Source organism: Artibeus jamaicensis, unplaced genomic scaffold (genome assembly GCF_021234435.1).
Source record: "Artibeus jamaicensis isolate MK-2021 breed Jamaican fruit bat unplaced genomic scaffold, CSHL_Jam_final contig_923, whole genome shotgun sequence".
In the NCBI taxonomy this organism is placed as follows: domain Eukaryota; kingdom Metazoa; phylum Chordata; class Mammalia; order Chiroptera; family Phyllostomidae; genus Artibeus; species Artibeus jamaicensis.
Genome location: NW_026522014.1, coordinates 2,076,329 through 2,096,762, shown reverse-complemented (window position 1 = coordinate 2,096,762; position 20,434 = coordinate 2,076,329). Strand labels below are relative to the sequence as shown.

Genomic DNA, 20,434 nt, shown 5'->3' with positions numbered 1-20,434 from the left:
TGGAGCTTTCCTTAGAGTGGGAAACATGTTAACCCTAGGAGAGAATCCACGTGTCTCTCCAGCCTTTTCGGAAACTCGGACCACTGATTATCAGGTCTGGTGTGCGCTGCATGGTTGCCCTGGACAAATAGGCCAGGGACACAGACATAAAAGAGAGACATCAGATTAGACAAACTATTGCTTAGAAGGAATTAATACAGCCATGTGGTATGCTAACCATCAGCTCATAGACCCTCTGCTCTGGTGGCACTAGTCTCCTGAGGCTGCTTAATCTCATTGAGACAAGACAGCCAGCCTAATTGATACAGAAAATGAAAGCCCTTTGATCTCATCACACAGACTCAGAGGAGGATCCAGCAGACAGCACGACAGTCTTCCAAAGGAGAATTAACACTGCAGGAAGGAAAGTAGTAACGTTTTACTTTGGAGTTCCATGAACTTGGTATACTTAATATAAGGATTGAAGAGTAATAAATTCATCCCAATGCATGAATGGAGTTTGTTTGCTCTTAGTGATAAAGCACAAACAGTACTGTCGCTATGAAATCTTTCGAATTGTCAGGCAAGTATTTATTATTACAGGGATAATAAATGTAAGCATAATAAATATAAGAATGCCTGCCTTTCAGCGTGTAACTGTAAAGGACAGGTGTTTGTCAATGTCAACCTTTCATGCTACAGTAGACTACCCCTACTAAAGAATTTTCTTGGAAGAAATTTATTGTGTTGTCATTTAAATAGCATTTCCTATGCTTTTTAAATAAGGTAGCTATTCATACAAGAAACTGACTTTGCAATAATCAGAATATCTACAAATGTACTAGTGGCATTGTAAATCAGACTATTATTCAAATGTCAGAAAATATAAAAATTTGTTTTCTCTATTGTAATGCCAAAGCACACATTTCAATAATTTTATCAGTTACATTTTTTACATATGTGATATGACGGTAGTTTCAAAAACTAACCAGGGCTATGATTATATAAGTAGGATTAAATAAATTATGGTGTTAATGAGAAAAATAGGAATAACACCTTGTCTTCATTTTAGATACAGAGAATTACTTTGAAAAATAACATGCTCTTAGTTTAGTGTTTTTACCCATTGGATCTCATGCGTAATGTCTGTAGAAAGCCTAAGGTATCTGATATTTGGGGAAGTGTATCCCCCCACTATCTGACATTTTTAAAACTAGGACACTATAAAGAAAAACAACAAAAAAAGGAATTGAGGCATAACACTAAATGACATCTTTTTCTTTTTGAAAACAGTATCCATAATGATGACTAATCAAATAAAAAACAATAAATTAACATTTATTTGAATGAATCTAGAAAAATGTAATTGTCTGATTATGTATAGTATATCCTCAAAATAAATTCTAGTTCTCTTGGAACTTTTTCCCAGTAATCTACAAGCCCAGACTTTAAATCTGTGGACTATTCAACTGTCAACTTCTTTTTATCCTCCTCATTTAAAATCGACACCAGTTTTCTGTTCCACTATCTTAAAGACACCACAGGTGCTGTTTACGAACCTCCTGTGAGACCCACTTCCACCTCTCTAGATGAATACAACACCTGGCTTATAATTTTCTTCCACAACCTCATCACTTCTGACAATTTCAAAATTCGTGCTAGGGACCCATCAGTTACCTCAACTGTAGAATCCCATGATCTTGTTACTGCAGCCGTCCAACTGCACCCTGCTTGAGCCATGCACCAGCGAGATTGCTTCCTGAATTTAAACATCACAGGCAATCAGAGTGTGTTTTTATTACATAATCCCAATGTCTACCCACCCCTCCCCTTCCCATGCCCTTCCCTACTTTGCTAACCAAGTTCAATAAACACTAAATCCTTCATAGTTTAATCTATTCATGAACTTTTCTCAGCCATTATTGCCCTCTCCAACACCAAGGCTCCCATCATGTTCTTACGATCCATCATGCCAGTGGGCAAACATACACATTGCCCAGTGTTTCTGGAGAAGACTTGAGACTGCTCTGGCTCACATGAACACACTCAGGCTCACCTCCACTGTGCTGGGAAAGCCAACGACATTCATTGCTGGGAATATTTTCCCCAACAGCTCTACACACGTAATTGCCACCTGTGTGCCTCCAATCTCTTGAATATCTCCCATATCATTCACAGCAAGACTTCCTGAAACGATAGCATATAATTGGTCTCATAATCCCTCCACTTAACTTTCCTCAATTTCTGTCACCTTCAAAGGCACTTTTACCGCCATTTATGACTTTCAATTCTGTATTTTTAATTTTGAGATCTCTCCACATTAAGAACTTTTCATGATATGCCCCCATACGTAGTGCCAAGCTGGTAGGCACTCAACAGGTATTTATAGAATGAATGAGAAAATGAATGAATCAGCGTGTGTATGTCCTACTTCTAGTTCCACTCTCAATAAATAATGTTACTGGAGAAGAAAGGACAGGATCCTCAGAGAGGGGGACTGCTTTTGGCTCCTTCCACTCCAGCTGTTGACACTACCTTCAACTCTAGTGTTTGGGTGTTTCATTGATGTTTCAGCCAAGGCTTTAACTATTTATTTATTTTTGGTGGTAATTGGAACATGGATAATTGGGCTCACATATAGTTACTCCAAAAGAAATAAAACAACTTGATTGCACACACAATGTTTTAAAGGGCAATCGTTAAACGTAAAAAAATACACAGTATACATAAAGTGTCATACTTATAAAATCAAAGGGACACGACATCCCTCCGAACCACCTTGATGATGATCATTCTCTTCACTACACTCGAGTTCGTACAGCCTAGAGACTACTGTGCTTTTTAGTGTTCTTCAAATGCCTAGGATCTTCATGATAGTGTAGAGAACAGTCACCCACCATGTCATTCTGTACGCTTTCCCACATGCTGTTTCTATTATGCGTACTATTTTGCATTTCTTACAACCTTGTTTAAAATGTGTTTATAAATTGTAAATTCTGTTTTTCTGTTTTCTTCATCTATGATTTTTTTTCTGTCTAATCGGGATGGATTCCAGAAAACTCAGAAACAATATCTAACAAGATCTGAGCAAAGGAAAGAGAGGAATGGCAAATAAACATTTTCCAGTGTCGAGTTAGGGGGATATTCGATCTTTCAATGTGTTCAACAAATGGGTTTAATAATGCACATTTTGGTATAAAACAGTTCAGAACAGAAATATTTGCTACTCAGCCCATTTACCCTGGGAATTACACAACATGGACCATTTTCAATAACTCTTTTCATTATAATGATTTCCTCCTGCTCAAGCAAAAGAGATGTAGAAACCATTTTGGTCTAGAAATGTAATATGTCAAGATACAGATGTATTAAAGAAATATTAAAATACAATAATTTTAATCACTTTGGTTCAGTGTTAAACTGTCTTTTTGAAGTACTTTAGCCTTCTTAAGTCTTCCCAACCAAAATATAAAGTTGACTTTTATTCAGAATTCATATAAGTAGATAATCTGGAAAAGCATATTTATTTTAAAACCATGGTAAAGTAATGGTAGACAAAAAAAACCCCAAAAAATGAAGATCTATTTTTAGGAGACAAGTTGGTTTCTCCAATGTTTTTAACTTAAAGATCTTGAAGTGCCTTTTGTTTTTCCATAAAATATGCAATTTTTATTTGTCAATCACAATTCAGGGAAAGCTACTCCACTATCTTGACTGGAACTCATAAAAATAACATTATTTTAAATTTAATTTTGACTTATTTAATTTTATGTTTTAATGTCAATCCATGTAGATCATATAAATAGTAACTTTTACTTACTAAAACCATTCAATCATGTAAAATCTTTTCAAACATTCTGAGTGGATGGAAGTAGAAGTGATCCATTTAATAATTATTCATTTACTTAGCAAACTGGTATTGAATGTGTATGGTGTGTATGATACAACAGTTAAGAACTAGTTCCCTGAGGAGTTTTAAAAGTAATAGAATTAAGACATATTTCCATATCACTATAATTTATAGTAATAATTGCCACAGAAGATATACTATAAAAATTCATAGGACTATAGAGATTTGTGGTAGCTTTTTTTAACCAGTGTGACACTTTAGTGCTTAGAATTTTACATTTCACAAAGCTCCCAGAATGACAATTGCATAAAGCACTGCGCTTATTCATGGTTTTATTTTTTTAGTCATTGTGTACTCAGAGTATTTTTTACCATATTTATCCAATTCTTTCTTTCTTTTTTTTAACCCTCACCCAAGGATATGTTTATTATTTTAGGGAGTCAGGAAGGGAGAAAGGTGGGAGAGAAACAGAGAAATATCCATGTGAAAGAAACATTGACTGGTTACCTCCCATTGTGCCCTGACTGGGGATCAAATCCTCAACCTAGGCGTATGTCCTGATCAGGGATTGAACCTGCAGCCTTTCTGGTGTATGGGACTATGCTCCCACCAGCCAGGGCACATTTATCTAATTCTTGGAAAACAAAAATTCAGGGAATGTTTCTTTACTGATCACGCATTGTAAGGCACTAAGGTGGACCCTAGTCATGTGCACTAAAAATGACTACCACAGGAAGGGTCCCTTCACTCAAGGAGTTCCTACTCTAATAAGAGAAAGAGAAAAAATGTTTCTGGTGAACATTTCTTCCATTCCTTCCTATCATACTGGAACTGAACTTTATTAGGCACCAAAGCAACCACATTGTTTCAAGTCAGTGTTTTCTAAAGTGCTGGATGCTGCTGGTATAACTCACAGAAGGGATAAGAGTGCTGAGATGGCATTTCTGATCCACTCGAGCAGTGGACAATCTTTGATGAAGGGCCTCTGATCTCTAAAGCAGAGACTGCTTGAAGGAGCAAAATTCTGTCCAGGAAGTGACAGTTCTGAAGGATTTGCTTCAGGGGACTCTTCCTGGTGCCATGACAGGTCCTTTTCCTCCAGAAATCTTACTCTGTGAATGACAGCAGGAAGAAAAAGCAGAACACAGAGGAGGACAGAGAGAGAGCTAACACAGAACAGACTGTCTAGTGTATGAGAGAGGAAATACAGAAGAAAGTGAGGAAAGGCAGAATTTGGGAGAAGGAGAAAAGGAAGTAAGTGGGGCGGGAGGAGAAAAGAAGAAGACTTAGCATATAACACGAGCAACAAGGACTCCAAGGGTGTGGCGGTTACACCAATTGGACACAGTGCTGTGCAGTAAATCCTGGGCCAGGTGCCCAGGAACAAGGACAGTAAAACTCTAAGAAGTGACAGCTGTTTTATCAGGAGGAATATTAATAATAATCATAGCTAACATGTTCTTTCCATGTGCCAATCCTGCGCTTTATATGGATTAACTATTAAATCTTCAGGACAACCTTAGAGGCAAAGAGTCTCAGCCCAGACAGAGAAACTAAAACTCACAGAAGTTTAGTAACATACCCAAGAACACAAGCTAACATGTGGCAGGGCCTGGATTTTAACCACTGTGATCTGGCTCCAGAGCCTCTCCTCTCAAGCTCTAGGCTACCCCTCCCTGCCTATCACCAGACACGCAAAGAACCTAGAGAAATAAGATAGGAGGAAAGAAATGGGATGGATTACAACATGAATCTGGCCACCTCTGACTTCCAAACTGCTTCCCACTCTTTCTGTGACAAGAGACAAAGAGTTTGAAACAAAACTCACATCTGTTTTACACACACTCAAGTGTAAGAGATAATTTCGATTAATTGAATATACTGACTTATAGTGTTAGTCATTTTAGAGACTTTATGGTATCTAAATCTTAGTCACCATAAAGTTCCACTTGGATACCATAAAGTACCATTTAGATACCATTTAGATACTTTCTGGTGTGTAAATCAGGCTGTCCTTGAGTAATATTTTGTGAGCAATCTCAGCTGAAGTCCCCAAGCACAACATTGGTTGGATGTAATATACCTAAATTCAGGAGGATTGCACAAAGGTACATATGTTACAGATGGTTACTCGTAGTTAACAAACTGTAACCTAGCCAAAGACTGGCTAGTGGTAAGCCTGGGAGGTGATAGGCTGAGAGCTCACTTATTCCTTCATTCCACAAACACTTATTCAGTGCCCAGATGTGCTAAGCAATTATTTTAGTGATACAAGAGAATATCAATCAAAGGTCCTGGTCTTCCATAAATTACATTTGGGCGGTGGGATGGAAACCGACACTAAACAAATAAACAGTAAACCTATAATGTGTCAGATGGTGATAAGTGCTAAGGTTGAAAAATAAAGAAGTGAGATGGACGGACAGGAGTGGATGCATTGTGTAGATCAGGGGTGTCAAACTCGTTTTCACTGGGGGCCACATCAGCCTTGTGGTCGCCTTCAAAGGGACTGTATAAATGTAACTACTCTTTAACTAGGGACTCAGCACTGCCGATAGCTAGAAAAAAAGGTGCTGAGCCAGATAAAATAAGGTAGAGGGCCAAATTCAGCCTGCGGGCCTTGTGTTTGCCACCTGTGGTGTAGGGTGATTAGAGAACATCGTTCTAAAGACTTGAGTGGGATCTGAAGGAAGCGAGGAAGAGGGCAAGCAGATGGGTGGGCGAGAAGCACTTTAGCTACAGCAAGTGCAACGACTCAGAGGTGTGAATGTGCTTGGTCACTTTGAGGAACAGCAAGGCCAGTGTGGCTGCAGCGGAGGAAGCAAGGAGAGTGGAGGAGAATCCATGGTCAAGTAGGGCAAGATTAGGTAAGGCCTTGTGAACCATGCAAGTGTTCTGGATTTTACTCTGTAGGAAATGGGATGATGACATTGGAGAGTCTTGACTCTGGAAAGCTGTGACATGATCTAACTTCAATTTTAAAAGGATCACTTTGCTAAGTGGAGAAGAGCAAGGATAGATGCAGGGAGATAAAGTAAAAGGCTGTTGCAACAGAGCAGGTAACAGGTGAAGGTGTCTCCGCTAGGAGGAGAGGTGTGACTGCAGGGCCGGCAGGACCTGTTGATGGAGTGCACACAGGGTGTGACAAGAGACGGGAGGCAAACTCAGTTGCTAGATTTTGGACTAAAGAACCAGAAGAATGTGGTGTTTGTTTGTTTGTTTGTTTGTTTTTACTAAGATGGAGAAATGTGTGTGAGAAGCAGGTTTGAAAAGAAAATAACGAATTCAGTTTTTTATGTGTTAAATTTGAGATGCCTATTAGACTTCTATGCAGAAATACCATGTAGATAGTCATATATATATATATATATATATATATATATATATCTGGAATTAAAAAGGGGTATCCAGATGAGGATATACATTTTTGAGTATCAGTGTGCAAATTATATTTAAAGCCTTGGTACTACATGAGGTTACTCAGAGTGTAAAAGTGATGAGAGGGGAAATCAGGCCTAAGGACTGTTCCTAGGAAGAGTTATGGTGTTTATGTTGAAACCCAAATCCCCCGTGTAATGGTATTTGGAAATGGAAGCCCGAAGGAGGTAATTAGATAATGAAGGTGGAGCCCTCATGGAGAGATTAGTGCCCTCTGCCACCTGAGGATACCACCAGGCTGTCTATAGCCCAGGAGGAGGGTCTTCACCAAGAACTTGACCATGAGGGGATCCTAATCTTGGACTTCCCAGACTCTAGAACTGTGAGAAATGATTGCTGGTTAAGTCACCCAGTCTATGATATTTTTGTTATAGCAGCCAGAACTGACTGACACCTCAGGTTTGTGGTTCGGTTTCAGACAACGAATACTGCAAGGATGATGGAACTCCATTTTTGCTTGCATACCACAGGGAAGGTATGATATCTTGTATGGGGTAAATGAGAACAATTCAACTGCTGATTGTTCAGTCTTGGAAGGCACCTCTAGATGTGAAGCAGGACCAAGAGAAAAAGCTGGCAATGCAAGCCAAAAAAAAATCAAATCAAGAAGTGGCAAAAAATATGTGTCATGACAGTTAAGAGAGATCATTTCAAGCAAAGACTGAAAATAGCATTGGAAGCGCAGAGCTTCACTAAGATAAAAATGCAGTTGATGACATCAGTGATGATGTTGGAAAGAACAATTTCATGGAAGCAGCGAAAGGAGCAAACATGGAGGCCTGAATAGTGAAGTGAACGCTCACATCTGGAATGTCAGTCACAGACGCCCATCAGGAAGGCAAAAGCCCATACATAGTTTGCAGGGCTCTGTTCAAAATGAAAATGTGGGTGCCTTGTTCAACAGTTATCAAGATGGCTACAGCAAAACATTTCACCAAGCACAGGGCCCATCTGTGCAACCCATGAAACTTGCCCTGCAGGCACAAAAGAAGAAAAATAGAATGTCATTTTAAAACAGCCATAGCTTCTGCCAGGACGATGGATCTGAACTATTTTAGGGAGAATCAAGCAAAAGAGAAGAGTTCTTCACTCCATGTGACCATTTGGCTTGCCATCTCAAATTCAGAAGTGGAACTCCTAAACCTTCACCAAGCCATCTTCTTTTGCCACCTTTCTTTGATCCATTGTGAACTACATTGTTGTTGTTGTTTTGATACCTCGCACCCCAAACTTGCTTACAAAGTCGGTCCTATGCCCCAGTTTCATTGTCTCTAATATGGAGGTAATCAGAAGGTTTTAATAAATTAATATATATAAAGTGCTTGGAGCTATCAAGGCACACACACACTATATGTTAGTGTATACATACACTATGTATATATGTATAGACACACACATATATATGTTAGCTCTTCTCTTTATTCTGTTTATCGTGTTATTTACCAAATACTATTAAATGTTTCCTTTTAATTCTTTCTTGTAGCTATTCTTTTCCTTCCCATTCCTAGACCATCACCCGGGGTCTTTTCACCACTTACAGGAGCCTATACATTGGCCTTTCATACTCCAGTCTCTTGGGCTTGCTGCCTCCAAAGTCATCTTCCTTGCACACCACTCTGTTCTGTCACTGCTCCAACAGCCATCTACTCTGCTCAGAAATCTTAAATTGGTTTTGTGTTTTGTCTAATAATCACATTTAAACTTTCCTGCCTGGATTTCATGGCTCTTCCCAACCAAGCACTAGCCCAGGTTGATCAGATCAACTCGGCCTCAGGAGCTTTCTTGCTGAGGGAGGCCACGCTGCTGCAGCCTGACGTTGGAGACTGGGGGCATTGGAAGAACTAAAACAGAGACCCTTCCCTGCTCTGCCGAAGGGTTCATCCATTCAGCAGGCAACATGGAATCCAGGATGGGGAGGAAACAGGTGAGCAAGATGTGGCCTGGGAGGGTGCCAGGTCACTGCTCAGGTGGAAAATCACGTGACGGTTCCTATGCTTCTTACATCACATCTCTCATTCGAGCAACAATTCTTGTTCACTGACTGGATGGAAACTTAAAGATGAAGAAATAAAAGCCGCAGCAACTCCACTTCAAAGGAGCCCAGCATTGTTCTGGGATGTCAGTAGGAAAGAATGGAGGACACATGCCCAAAACTATGTGGTCCAAGTTTCTGATGGCTCATGGGTAGGGGTGAGAAAGCTGTAAGGAAAATAGCCAACAAGGGGGCATTTGAGTATCAAAGGATAAGAAGCTGAGGAACTGTACAAATATTCCTGGTAAGTTGAAAAACAAAAAGAAAAAAGAAGGTAGGGGCGGAGGGTTTCCCCTTGAGCATTTCTAGGGAAAGAACATGGGTCAGGAAGTACAATGTCTCCACTCCTAAGGACAAGCAAACTTCTGCTAAACCAAGAAAACAGGTGCAGGGTAGGGAAGAGACTGATACAATGACAAACAGCATGACACTCAGGACTTCAAGCAAGAGAAGTGGGAGGTAGCTGGTGACTGTGGAAGGGTGATCGATGGGGCAGTTCTTTTGGGAAGGCAGCAGCGTAACCTGGAGCTTTAAAGACAGATGTCAATAATTAAGCGTACGATTTAAGGGTCAGAATGGGGTGGCCCTAGGGCCACACCAAAGCAGTAGAGAAAGGAAGAACAGAGCCACTAAGAGGGAAGAGAGTGAAAGACAGTGAGGAACAGGCTAAGGAGACAGAGCATCTGTGGGATAAGATCTGGACAGGACAGAGAGGGCTCAGCTGAGACAACCCGCCCTCCCATCCATTCCTCATATACCCAGAAACAGCTGTGGCTTTGCCAAGGCCCAAGATCATTTTACGTGTCCTCTGTTCCAGGGTCAGTGGTCCTCCTGCAGTGGTGGATATATTGTATCCAGTTAAAAAGACGAACATGTCAGTCAAAGGGTTAGCTGTCCCTAAAAAAAGAAAGAATAGAAAATGTGATTTCACAAAGGGGATATTGATCATGTACTAATATTTATCAAGTGTCTGCTAAGTGCAAAATGCACAGTAGGAGCTTACTTCTGATACCAACCTATTACGGCAGATAATAGTCTTTACTGTATGGGTGAGGGAAACTGGGGATCTGAAAGTTTAAGAGCCTAGTCCAAGGTCACATGGTGAGACCAGGGTTATCGTCCAGAACTATCTGGTTCCACCTGCCTAACTGTCCTTTCTCTACACATCTAGGAAGGACCTTAAAACCATGCACTTGGGCCAACACAGCAGAAAATAGAAATATAGAGGCATCAGCCTGTTGCTCTACACACATTTGAATAACGGCTCTGGCTCAGCAACTTTTGGGATTTCAAATATTGCTGGAGTCCCTCAGATTCACCGCCTACTGCCCTTGACCCTCCACTTCCCACTGCCTCCCAGAAGGCTGGCTGCCACCGGGGTTCTCAATGCTTTACGGTCATGCCCCATCTCCCAAAGTTGTGCTTCATATCTTTGAAGAGTTTCTGTGGCCTCCCAAACTTTCTATTCTTGAGTATTCTGGTTCTGTGTGTACTATTATAATTTATTTATCCCCTTTTATTAATGAGAGTTGATTAATTTAATTCATCATGGTTTCAGCCCAAAAGTTAAAATCTGGCTCCACTTTCCCCATTTCTAATGAAAACACTAATGAATTTTCCCAGTATTTTTCTGGAAGTCATTTCTGTTGTCTTGGAAACCCAGAGGGTTAAGTTAGAGAGACCCCCCTCCCCAATAATAATTCACATTTGAAATCCAGACCCTTCTCTGGGTTGCTGACATCAGAACCCCACCCTGTGGCCCCTCTCATTTAGGGGATTTTAAAAACAGCTGTGCAGGAATGGTGTCGGGCACAGAATGCTGGGCTGGGCTGGTTTTCAAGACGCAGCAGCTCCACAAAACATCCAGTCTAATCATCTCTTTTACTGTCAAGGACCTTGAGGCCCAGGGGCTTAAGTGTGTTGCCCAAGGTCACACAGGTAGTTTGTGGCCCACTTCAGGTTAAATTACAGGTCTTCTGACACACACACCAGCCACTCCCATTATACCTGCTTATCTTGCAAAGGTAAAACTCTTCATTGCCTTTCTTTCCACTGTTGTCATAACACCTTTCTCAATGACTAGCAAACCCATTTAATAGGCATAGACACTGAAGGTCACGTAGGCGCATTGTTCCCAGTGAACAATGAGCATTACTGAGAGAAGAACTAGGAACCAAACATAAGTCTCCAGCTTAGAAGTCAAGGATGCTGTCTTTTAGGATATATTCACATAGATATTAAAGATTGTGACAAGTAAAATGATCAGTCTTTCCAGGTTGTGGTCTGTATAGAATCTAATTTACCTCAGAGTTTAGCATTTGCTCTTTTTAAAGAAAAATCATTTAACTGATATTTTCCGTTGTAGGGAATGGAAAAAATTATCTAAACATTTTTTTTCAGGTACAATTTGAGAATTTGTCTTTCTGACAAATTCCAAACTTCATCTGAACCCGTTTTCTTCTCAACAAAAATACTTTAATGACTAATATCTGCAACCCAAGAGAAAACATAAATCCATGCAAAGTAGCAGGATGATCTGGGTGTTTTGTTTTGTTTTGTTTTGTTTCCTGTGTAAGCGAAGAATATCATCATTGTCAACTTGTCAAATGTTATTCTAGTTATGTCATTCTGTTCCAGTCTGTTGGGTGCCTGTTTGACTCAGTCGCACTCATGGACAGAGGAGAACCACTGATGCATTGATTGACCATCTACTAGGGCCAGATGGCACAGTCAGGTGCTGGACCATTGCCAAAGGGAACGAGGTGTGATAGACACTCTTGGAAGCTCAGCGTAGTAGAGACCAGAGCATCAATGTTAGGACAGTAGAAAGCAGATGTCCTCAAGGAATTAGAGCAAAGAGGGATGTCATTCAGCTGAGGGAATCTCCTAGGTTTTAAGGAGGAGCTGGGCCTTGAAAGGATGATAGAATCTAGGGAATTGGCTGGAAGAAAAGGAACTGCAGGTAGAGAGACAGCACATTTCTGAGATCCTGACCTCAGGACACTGATCTGTAAACTTTGCCAGGATTATATTTAAAAAATTATTCTACTCTATTCCCCTTAAGGAAATTGAAAAATATAGTCCCAAAGAAGACAGACTAAAAGATAAAAAGCCAATTTTCCCATTGAGAAACATTTATTGGACATAAAATATTTGCCAGTTACTGTGTTAGGTATTGGGTTTAAGAAGTTATGAGTAACTCTGAACAAATTTAGAGTAGAGTTTAAAAGTTGGACTCTCTCTTCGATTTGTGGTAAAATGTTTGATCCACAGAGCTATGTTATTATACACATTTTTCTGGGCATTCAAAGAATTCCATTGTATGTATTTTCAGGAAAAAGCCATTATGAGACAACATAAAATAGTTATATGTATGTGGACACATCATGACATAATCTCATTCTGTAAAACCGATTTTATTGCACAATGGAATAGACACAGAACACTATGTATTCTGAGAGAGTCAGGTTGCCTGGATATGCCATACCTAGATCCTGGGAACATCTCTTGGCCCCAGGATCTCAAATGTGCTTTCTTCACTTGTACCTGCCGTCAGGCCATTCACAGAATTTTGTCCCAGGTGACTTTCTTTGCCCTTCCTCCTTCCCAGACCCACTTTATCATACGTAATCTCTCCCCAGTATATTGTACCTTTACTGCTTTGTCTACACGGTCTATCTAAAACATGTCCACACCTTGTAGCTCAACTAAAAGCAGCTACAGCAACACAATTGTTAGGCCATCTGTGCAACTGAGATGCAAGTATTTATTAATTTAAAAAAGAAATGTTAGAAGTCAGTGAAAATTACAGGACACTATAACCGGAGAGAAAATGTAGGTATTTTCATGTGATTATCACCAACTTTTATGAGTGTATTCCCTTAGTTCTTTTTCTGATTACTCAGAATTCTAATATAGTTGATGAAAGGATCTTTAAAACACGTTTCAAACATGTCACAACAATATGCCAAGAACATACAGGTACACACACACACACACAAAGGAAAAAGAAGATATGAGTGTCTATCAACAGGGAAAAAGCAGGAAAGGCGAAGACAGTTGTACAAATATGGACACGGTACCGACGTGTCACCCAAGGATAATTATAGAGCAATAGAACCCATGAAAATGGAATGTTCCATTAGATAATGTCTGTTTTTTCTCCTTAAATTTATAAGCTACTACACCATATATATATATATATATATATATATATATATATATATTACTTTTCCCTCACAGCAAATACCAACTGGTCAAATGCAATGCATTAGATCACATGCAAAAAAACAAAAATAAAAAGCCAGGTCATTTCCAAGTGGATGGGAAGTAGTTTATTGAGAAGATTGAATTTTTAAAAATCACTTAAAGTTCATAACTTTACAATTGAAAAAGTTAGTAGTACAAATGATTTTCCCCTAGGATATCTAGCAAATTTTCAATATTGTATTTCAAGAAAAAACCCCAAACACCTTAAAACTGTCTGGGTGGGAAGAGAGAATGCATTAAAATGCACTGCATTTTATTACACTATTTCTGTTAAAATTATAGTGTTTTATGGTAATTACTCAACAAATATAACATTTACATATACATATAAATCAAGTTAAAAATAAGTGTAACTGATTTCAGTTATTAAACCAGAAGAGATTTTTTAATCTAATCAATAAATAAGAAAGATTTACAGATAAAAAGTATACATTTACATAGACCTCCAATTAAAATTATTGTTCAGTAGATTATAGCAAAACCTCATTTCTGAGGTTCTGGAAAATGTGTTTTGTAATTTCAAATACCAAATATAATTCAGAGATCATTTAGAATTAGCTATATATTATATAATTAATGATTTTAAATAAATTACTCATTTCTTAAACAAAGTTATAAATGATAGACCAGAATTTAAATTTTTATTTTTATTTTAGGGAAAATAAAAATTTACAGATATTTTATATGAAATATTCACACATGGAACATATCACTTCTATGACACTAAAAAAAATTCAGTGTGAGCTCCAATATCATTTTGGGGACAGATTCATGAGTTCTAATTTTTAAAAACTTATAAAATGATTTGCCACTTCAGACTATATGATATGCATTGTGAAAATATTGCTGCAAATAAATTCTTGTGAACCATGCTTTCATTTATTGAAGATTCCTAAACAAGAGTCAGAACTTGGTTCACAGTTTATAAATTTTGTACAAATTTTGTTATGATAACCTGTTACCCACAGAGGAAGTTATCCATAAACAAAAACAATCTGGCATTTGCTAATTTTATGAAATCCATTGTAAAACTTCCTGGTCTGAAGCTTTAAGCAGCCAGATGTTAATGTGAACCATAACCAGGGAAAGTGAACAATGTAAGTTAACCTATCAGAGAAAGCAGATGACATAAAGAGAGTTAACACTCAGTGCTAACACATGTAATTAAATAAATTTCATTGTTTGTTACTTGACCAAGTAGTCTACAACCTAAATTATGGAATTTCTAATCCACCTATCGTTGTTGTCAAATTCAGTAATTAAAAATGCAATACAGTGTAGAAAAGACATTTTTCTGTTCATTTTAGAGACATTTACAGCTTAATATTTTTAAAACAAATTATTTACTTAAATAAACTCTTACATTCATTTGCTGGTTCCTATGATTATCTTTTAACAATTATTTCTGAATTATATAAACATGTTGATTACCAGCAAATAAATCATCTTTTTAAAAGCACTGATAAGTGGGAACAATGATCAAAATGGAGGATTCCCATTTGTGTTTCTGGTTTAAAGTCTAGTGATTTGTGGTGATCTAATATTTTATATAAATATAAAACTCAACAATTTTCTTTGTTAAGTTTAGAAGGTATATTAGATTATAGTTATTTTTACAAATACAAATTTTTGTTCAGAAATTGGATTTTATTTTAGGAGATATATTTCTAAATACAAAGTGTATTTTATAAATTATCTTAAGTATAAAGAAACACAACTATTCACTTTATTATTTTAGAAAATTATTATAATGCATTGCAAAATATTTGCTAATAGAAATGCAACAGTTTTTATTTCCCTAACAGGTTACTTCACACTGTAGTATAGAATAAATTTTATAAAGGTAAAATTTGATCTAGTGTGAAATTAGCAATATGATTTAATTTAAAAAGTCAAAAGATTTATAGAGGTTGTATTTCTAATTCAAATAGAATTTTGCTAGGTTTTTAGTTTTTCCACAGAGCATTGAAATAAGTAATTCTTTAAGCTTTTCTTTAAGATGTTTTAAAAGTTTCAAGTATTCTTCAGATACAAATTTTGGACAACACCGAATTCTTTCCAAAAAAAAAGTTATTTTAATTTTTGTTTTACTCCATGGTAGAAAGTACTGAAGACTTTTTTTCCCCTCCAAAATCTCATTTTTCACCTGAAATAATTATATTCGGGTTTTGTCAGCAGGTAAAGTATACATTCTTACACGGTTTCAAATTTCAGAATTCCAATAATGCATTTAAACTGAGCACCCACTGAATCACGCTCTGTGTGTGTGTGTGTGTGTGTGTGTACACACGCGCGCGAGCGCGCGTGCGCGTGTGCCTGGTATCTTGCGGTTCTGTTATTTACATTGAATTTTAGTTTCTTTTAGCTCCTCAGAAATACCCTAGTGAACCCTCAGCATTTGCTAACCACTTAATGACTGTGAACCGGCCAGTCCCTTCAAGTAGATCGTTAACCACAAGAGTGCCTGACAATTTCCAAATCATAACCTCGGTCCAAAAGGAAAAGATAGGGCTTTGTGAGGCAGAAAGGAAGCGAAGGAAAACAAAACAAATGTAGCTCATGCTGAAAGTGAAAAGTGCTTGGACAGATTGGTATTTTCTTTTCTGCGAGGCGTCCTGCCAAACTTTTTTTTTTTTTTAATAGAGAAGAGTTATTTTTCGGTCTGATTTTTCAGTTTCTTGGAAAGTGTGGGTATTTACCATCCCCACCGGCCCCTCAAAATTATTGTTGGTTGTTTTGTGTTTTTCCCATCCTACATCTCAAGCTGCTGATACCTCCATCTCACTCTGTCAAAACCCCAACTTTGGGCGACCCTGGGGTTGGAAATTCCGCGGACTCTCGACGACACATCCCTCTTTCCCTCTCACGCTTCTTATTTTAGTCACAAGATTCCCCCCACTCCAGCTGCAGTGAAAGCCGGAAATTTTCATTTAACTTCCCCCCTCTCTTCCTCGCCCCCCACTTGGAGCGGAGAGTGGGGAGCTGGGCGGCTCAGAGCACAGCCGGATCCCGGCCGCCTCCTCTTTCTCCGGAAGGCTTTAATTTGCACACTTGCTCGCCACTGCGCCGCGAGCCCCCAACCCCGGCGCCCGGTGGGTTTTGGCAGAGTTGGCCTCCTGGGCCTCCGCCCCCGCCCCTGCTCCTGCCTCCCCAGCTCCGGCCCCGAGCCCCGGCCGGAGCCCGGGGCCCCAGTCCGCCCCCAACGAGCGGCGCGGGCGGCTCCCTGTGCGTCCCTCCGCCCTCCGCCGCTGTGCCCACCCCCTAGCCAGAGAGAGTGCTGGTGACTCCTTCCTCCGAGCGGGGTTACCTGCTCTGCGCCGCGGTGGACACGTGCGGAGGTCGGACTGACACACGCAGCCCCTAGGGAGGCCAGAAGCGGCCGGGTCCCTCAGGTGAGGATCTGTGCGTTCGAGTGGGTGGGCTGCGGAGTTGGGGGGGCGGCTCCCGGGGGAGATTTGGGGGTTTGGCTAGGGTTGGAAGCCAGAGTGTGTGTGGGGGTGACTGTTGGGGTGGGGGGGTATGTCCTGGGAATCCACTTTGGTTAACCCCTTAAGAACCGAAGCGAGGTCGTTACAGGGGCCAGTTTGGGGGAGCTAAAGGAGTCTCTCCTAATCTGGCCAGAGGATATCTCACTCTAGGGACATCCCCAACACTGAAATCCTGTGCCTGCGCCCACATAGCCGTGCGCCAAAACACCCACACAAACACTCCTCATCCAGTTTCTTCCAATGGAACTTAAACTTCACTCGGACACACAATCATCCACATTTAGGACTGAAAATGCACAGTCTGCGGGAGAATGTTTCCGTGCCCCATATTGGTTTCCCCACGAGAGCTCGCTCTCCCACTCGCTGAGGTGTAGGTGTGGGCTCCACTTCCCACCGCGAGATAAATGTTAAAGCAGGCTTCCTGTCGGCAACCTTTGCGGGCGTGTTAGGTACACTTGCGGGCTGCCAGTGCCCAGGCTCGGAGCCCTGCAAGGACTCTCACGTTTGCTTTAGTTTCCCAGCTTACTTTTATACTTTCAAATATAAGAGTTGAAACACAAGCCCCGCGGGGGGAAACTGCGGCCCCGTGGTGGGGCAACCCGGGCCCCGCAGCGCGCCGGGCTGGGTGCACGTGGGTCCGTCTGCGTGTGCGCACACGCGGGAGCCGCGGTCCCAGTTGCGGCCTCTGGTCACTGCGCTGGTGGCGACCCTTGCGGTGCTTGGCAGGCTTCGAGAGAGGCACATGAAGGATTTCATTGAGTGTGAAGACAGAGAGCAGAGACAGAAAGCAGAAGGAGGCGGCTGCAGCCTTTGTAGTCACAGAGGAATGCGGAAATGTTGAAGCACTATGTCAAACTTTTTGAAATGGGGTCAAGTCACATTCAGCCAGCGTGGGAAAGCAACAACAACAACAAAAAAAGTGGAGGAGAGGGGGGGAAAAGGCACTGCTGATCCCGTTTCTCTCCGCCGGAGCCGGCTGTCGGGGAGCGAGGGTGGGAAGAGCCGGGGCGGGTGGTGCGGGGCCGGGCGGGGGCAGCGGGCGCAGTTCCCTGCGGGGGTGGGACGTCCGCGACGCTTCCTTCGCTGCCTAGCCTCCGCTCAGGGGCGGGGAGAGGGGGACGCGGGAGGGCGGGCGGCGCTGCTGGCGGCTCCTCCGCTACCTGTGTGGCCCTCGGCCTAGCTCAGACCCCGGGGCAGGCCCTGGGGGCTCGTTCCTTTGCTCCCCCAGGATTCGCTTTCCCTCTTTCAGGAGTTTTGAATGGAGTTATTGTGAGGGGTTCCATTCTTGCTGTGGTTCCTTCTGCCCGCACACCGTGGGGGCGCGCCATTTGTTTAATTTATGGAAAGAGGCGAGCTGGTCAGCGGTGCGGGGCAGGTAATTCCGAGGTGCCCCGGGAATTCCGGACACGCTGCCGGCCTGGCGAACATCCCGCCGAGCCCGGCGTGCCCGTGGGTTGGAGGTTCCGTGGGTACAGGATTGCAAATGAATGGAAAGGGAAGGTGACCCCCTCCCCCCGCACTTTGTTGTGCCGAGGGCTTCGGGGGACTGCTAGCTGCAGAAGGCACCAGGCCTTAAGCCGAAAGGGGAATGGAAACCTAAGTCTGCTACCTACATCGTATCTTGGTTTAGGGAAAGATTCGCGAGTCCCGGCTTCGAGAGCACAGCCTCTTCTCTCTCTCACCCCTGGAGTCTCAGTATTCACTCCCCTCCACCCCACCCATTGTATTGGGAAGATTGAGTTTTACTCAGGTTGCAATCGGTTGCAAATTTCTGGGCAAGTCACGGTTGTTATGGTCCTCCTGACATTATTCTTTAAAGAGATAAGTTAAAATGTGGCAAACACCCTTTCTCCCACCCATCCTGTCCTGTAAGTGACTCCCCCACCTAGGGCCCCAACGTTCACCCACCCCCAAGTGGCGGGAACCCCAGTTATCCCTGACCTGATGCGTTTCCACCAGGGAGGTCCTCCGAGTCGGAAGAAGAATGCCGTTTCCAACCCAGACTGCTTTACCCCCCAAAAGACCATTTGTGATCCAAGTCGTTTTTAAATGTCTCCTCATAGAAAAACTGAAAGTAGAAAGAAAGGAAGCAATTTCCGAGCAGATGTCTGACCACCCCTTCTCACACACTCCCAAGCATCGGGTTACAGGGTCCTGGGAGCCCCCACTCACACTCAGCGAACCCACACGGGTGGACTCACAGTCCCTCCACAGCAGCTTGTGGGCGACCCCTGAACGACCCACAGCACCCGGGGAGCCCCTCTCCCTGTGCGTCAATGGTCGGGGGAACACGGAGGGTAGCAAGGAAACAATGATATAGGGATAAATATTAAGCTGTGACATTGACGTGCCCGGCCCCTCCCCTCCCCCGCGCTCCCGGCACACTCTGGGCTGCTCGGCACGCCCCCTCCCGTTTCACTGCGTCCCGCGCGGCGCGCTCATCCCCGAGGGGCCCCCTGCAACCTCTCCGCGCGAAGACTGCTCCAGCCCTACAGGGAAAGAAAAGTAACTTCGCTTTTCTTGGAGGAACCAGGAAGGATTAATCTGCCTGGGAGAAGGCTGGAGCGCGCACAGGGTAGCGTCTGAGGATTCAAGAAGGAGGAGGAGGGGAGTCTGCAGGAACCCCAAGGAAGGCGCCTGGGATGTCTGATTGCATTTTCTTCTTGTTCCCCCATCTCCTCTTTTAGGTGGAATGATTGTGAACTAAGACGCGCTCTGGCAGAGAATATGTAATCGTCTCGGTGTCTGTGCAGAGGACTGCTCTTCGGGGAGGGAAGAGGAGGGATCGGCTCGCTCCACTGCGACTCGGCAGGCGGAGTTTCGCGGCAGCACCAGGGTTGCGCCCGCCCGCGGGGAGGTCGCTCCTTCCAGCCCCAGCGTCCACAGGAGCCCGAACGCCTAAGCGCGGTAGTCCCAGCGGTGAGGGAGAGCTAGACCCATCCACAGGGCGCGAGGGAGCGGGCCGGGCAATCCCGGAGGTAGTGAGTGGCGGCTGCGAAGAAGCGAAGCGCTTCTCCAGCCCACACCAGCAGGGCAGCTCTGCGCCAGGAAGCGTTCGGGCACGATGGAGAAGGACGGCCTGAGCCGCGCGGACCAGCAGTACGAGTGCGTGGCGGAGATCGGGGAGGGCGCCTATGGGAAGGTGTTCAAGGCCCGCGACCTTAAGAACGGAGGCCGTTTCGTGGCGCTGAAGCGCGTGCGGGTGCAGACCGGCGAGGAGGGCATGCCGCTTTCCACCATCCGCGAGGTGGCGGTGCTGAGGCACCTGGAGACCTTCGAGCACCCCAACGTGGTCAGGTGAGCAAGAGAGCGGTGCCGGCGGCGTCGGGGGCCAAGCGCCTAGGAAGGGCCGGGCCGGGGGGCACCCACCGGCACAGG

General features: G+C 42.7%; 1 protein-coding gene and 1 long non-coding RNA gene across 3 annotated transcripts in view; one reads left to right on the top strand and one right to left on the bottom strand.

Moving 5' to 3' along the window:
* Nucleotides 1-33: 33 nt before the first annotated feature.
* LOC119042717 (uncharacterized) lies at nucleotides 34-16,957 on the bottom strand. The gene is made up of 5 exons (XR_008389654.1): nucleotides 16,876-16,957; nucleotides 10,058-10,196; nucleotides 2,036-2,166; nucleotides 1,657-1,738; nucleotides 34-393 (listed from the first exon to the last, which is right to left on the bottom strand). It is a non-coding gene; the product is annotated as an uncharacterized LOC119042717 (long non-coding RNA).
* CDK6 (cyclin dependent kinase 6) overlaps nucleotides 16,710-20,434 on the top strand; it is a 224,268-nt gene continuing 220,543 nt past the window's right edge. Inside the window, exons 1-2 of one of the 2 annotated variants that reach the window (XM_037136487.2) lie at nucleotides 16,710-16,960; nucleotides 19,744-20,353. In XM_037136487.2, coding sequence (XP_036992382.1) covers nucleotides 20,121-20,353 — 233 coding nt within the window. In that variant the 5' untranslated portion in view covers nucleotides 16,710-16,960; nucleotides 19,744-20,120. Of the gene's footprint in view, nucleotides 16,961-19,473; nucleotides 19,632-19,743; nucleotides 20,354-20,434 lie in introns of those variants that run through there. The other variant, XM_053655106.1, reaches the window with a different exon arrangement.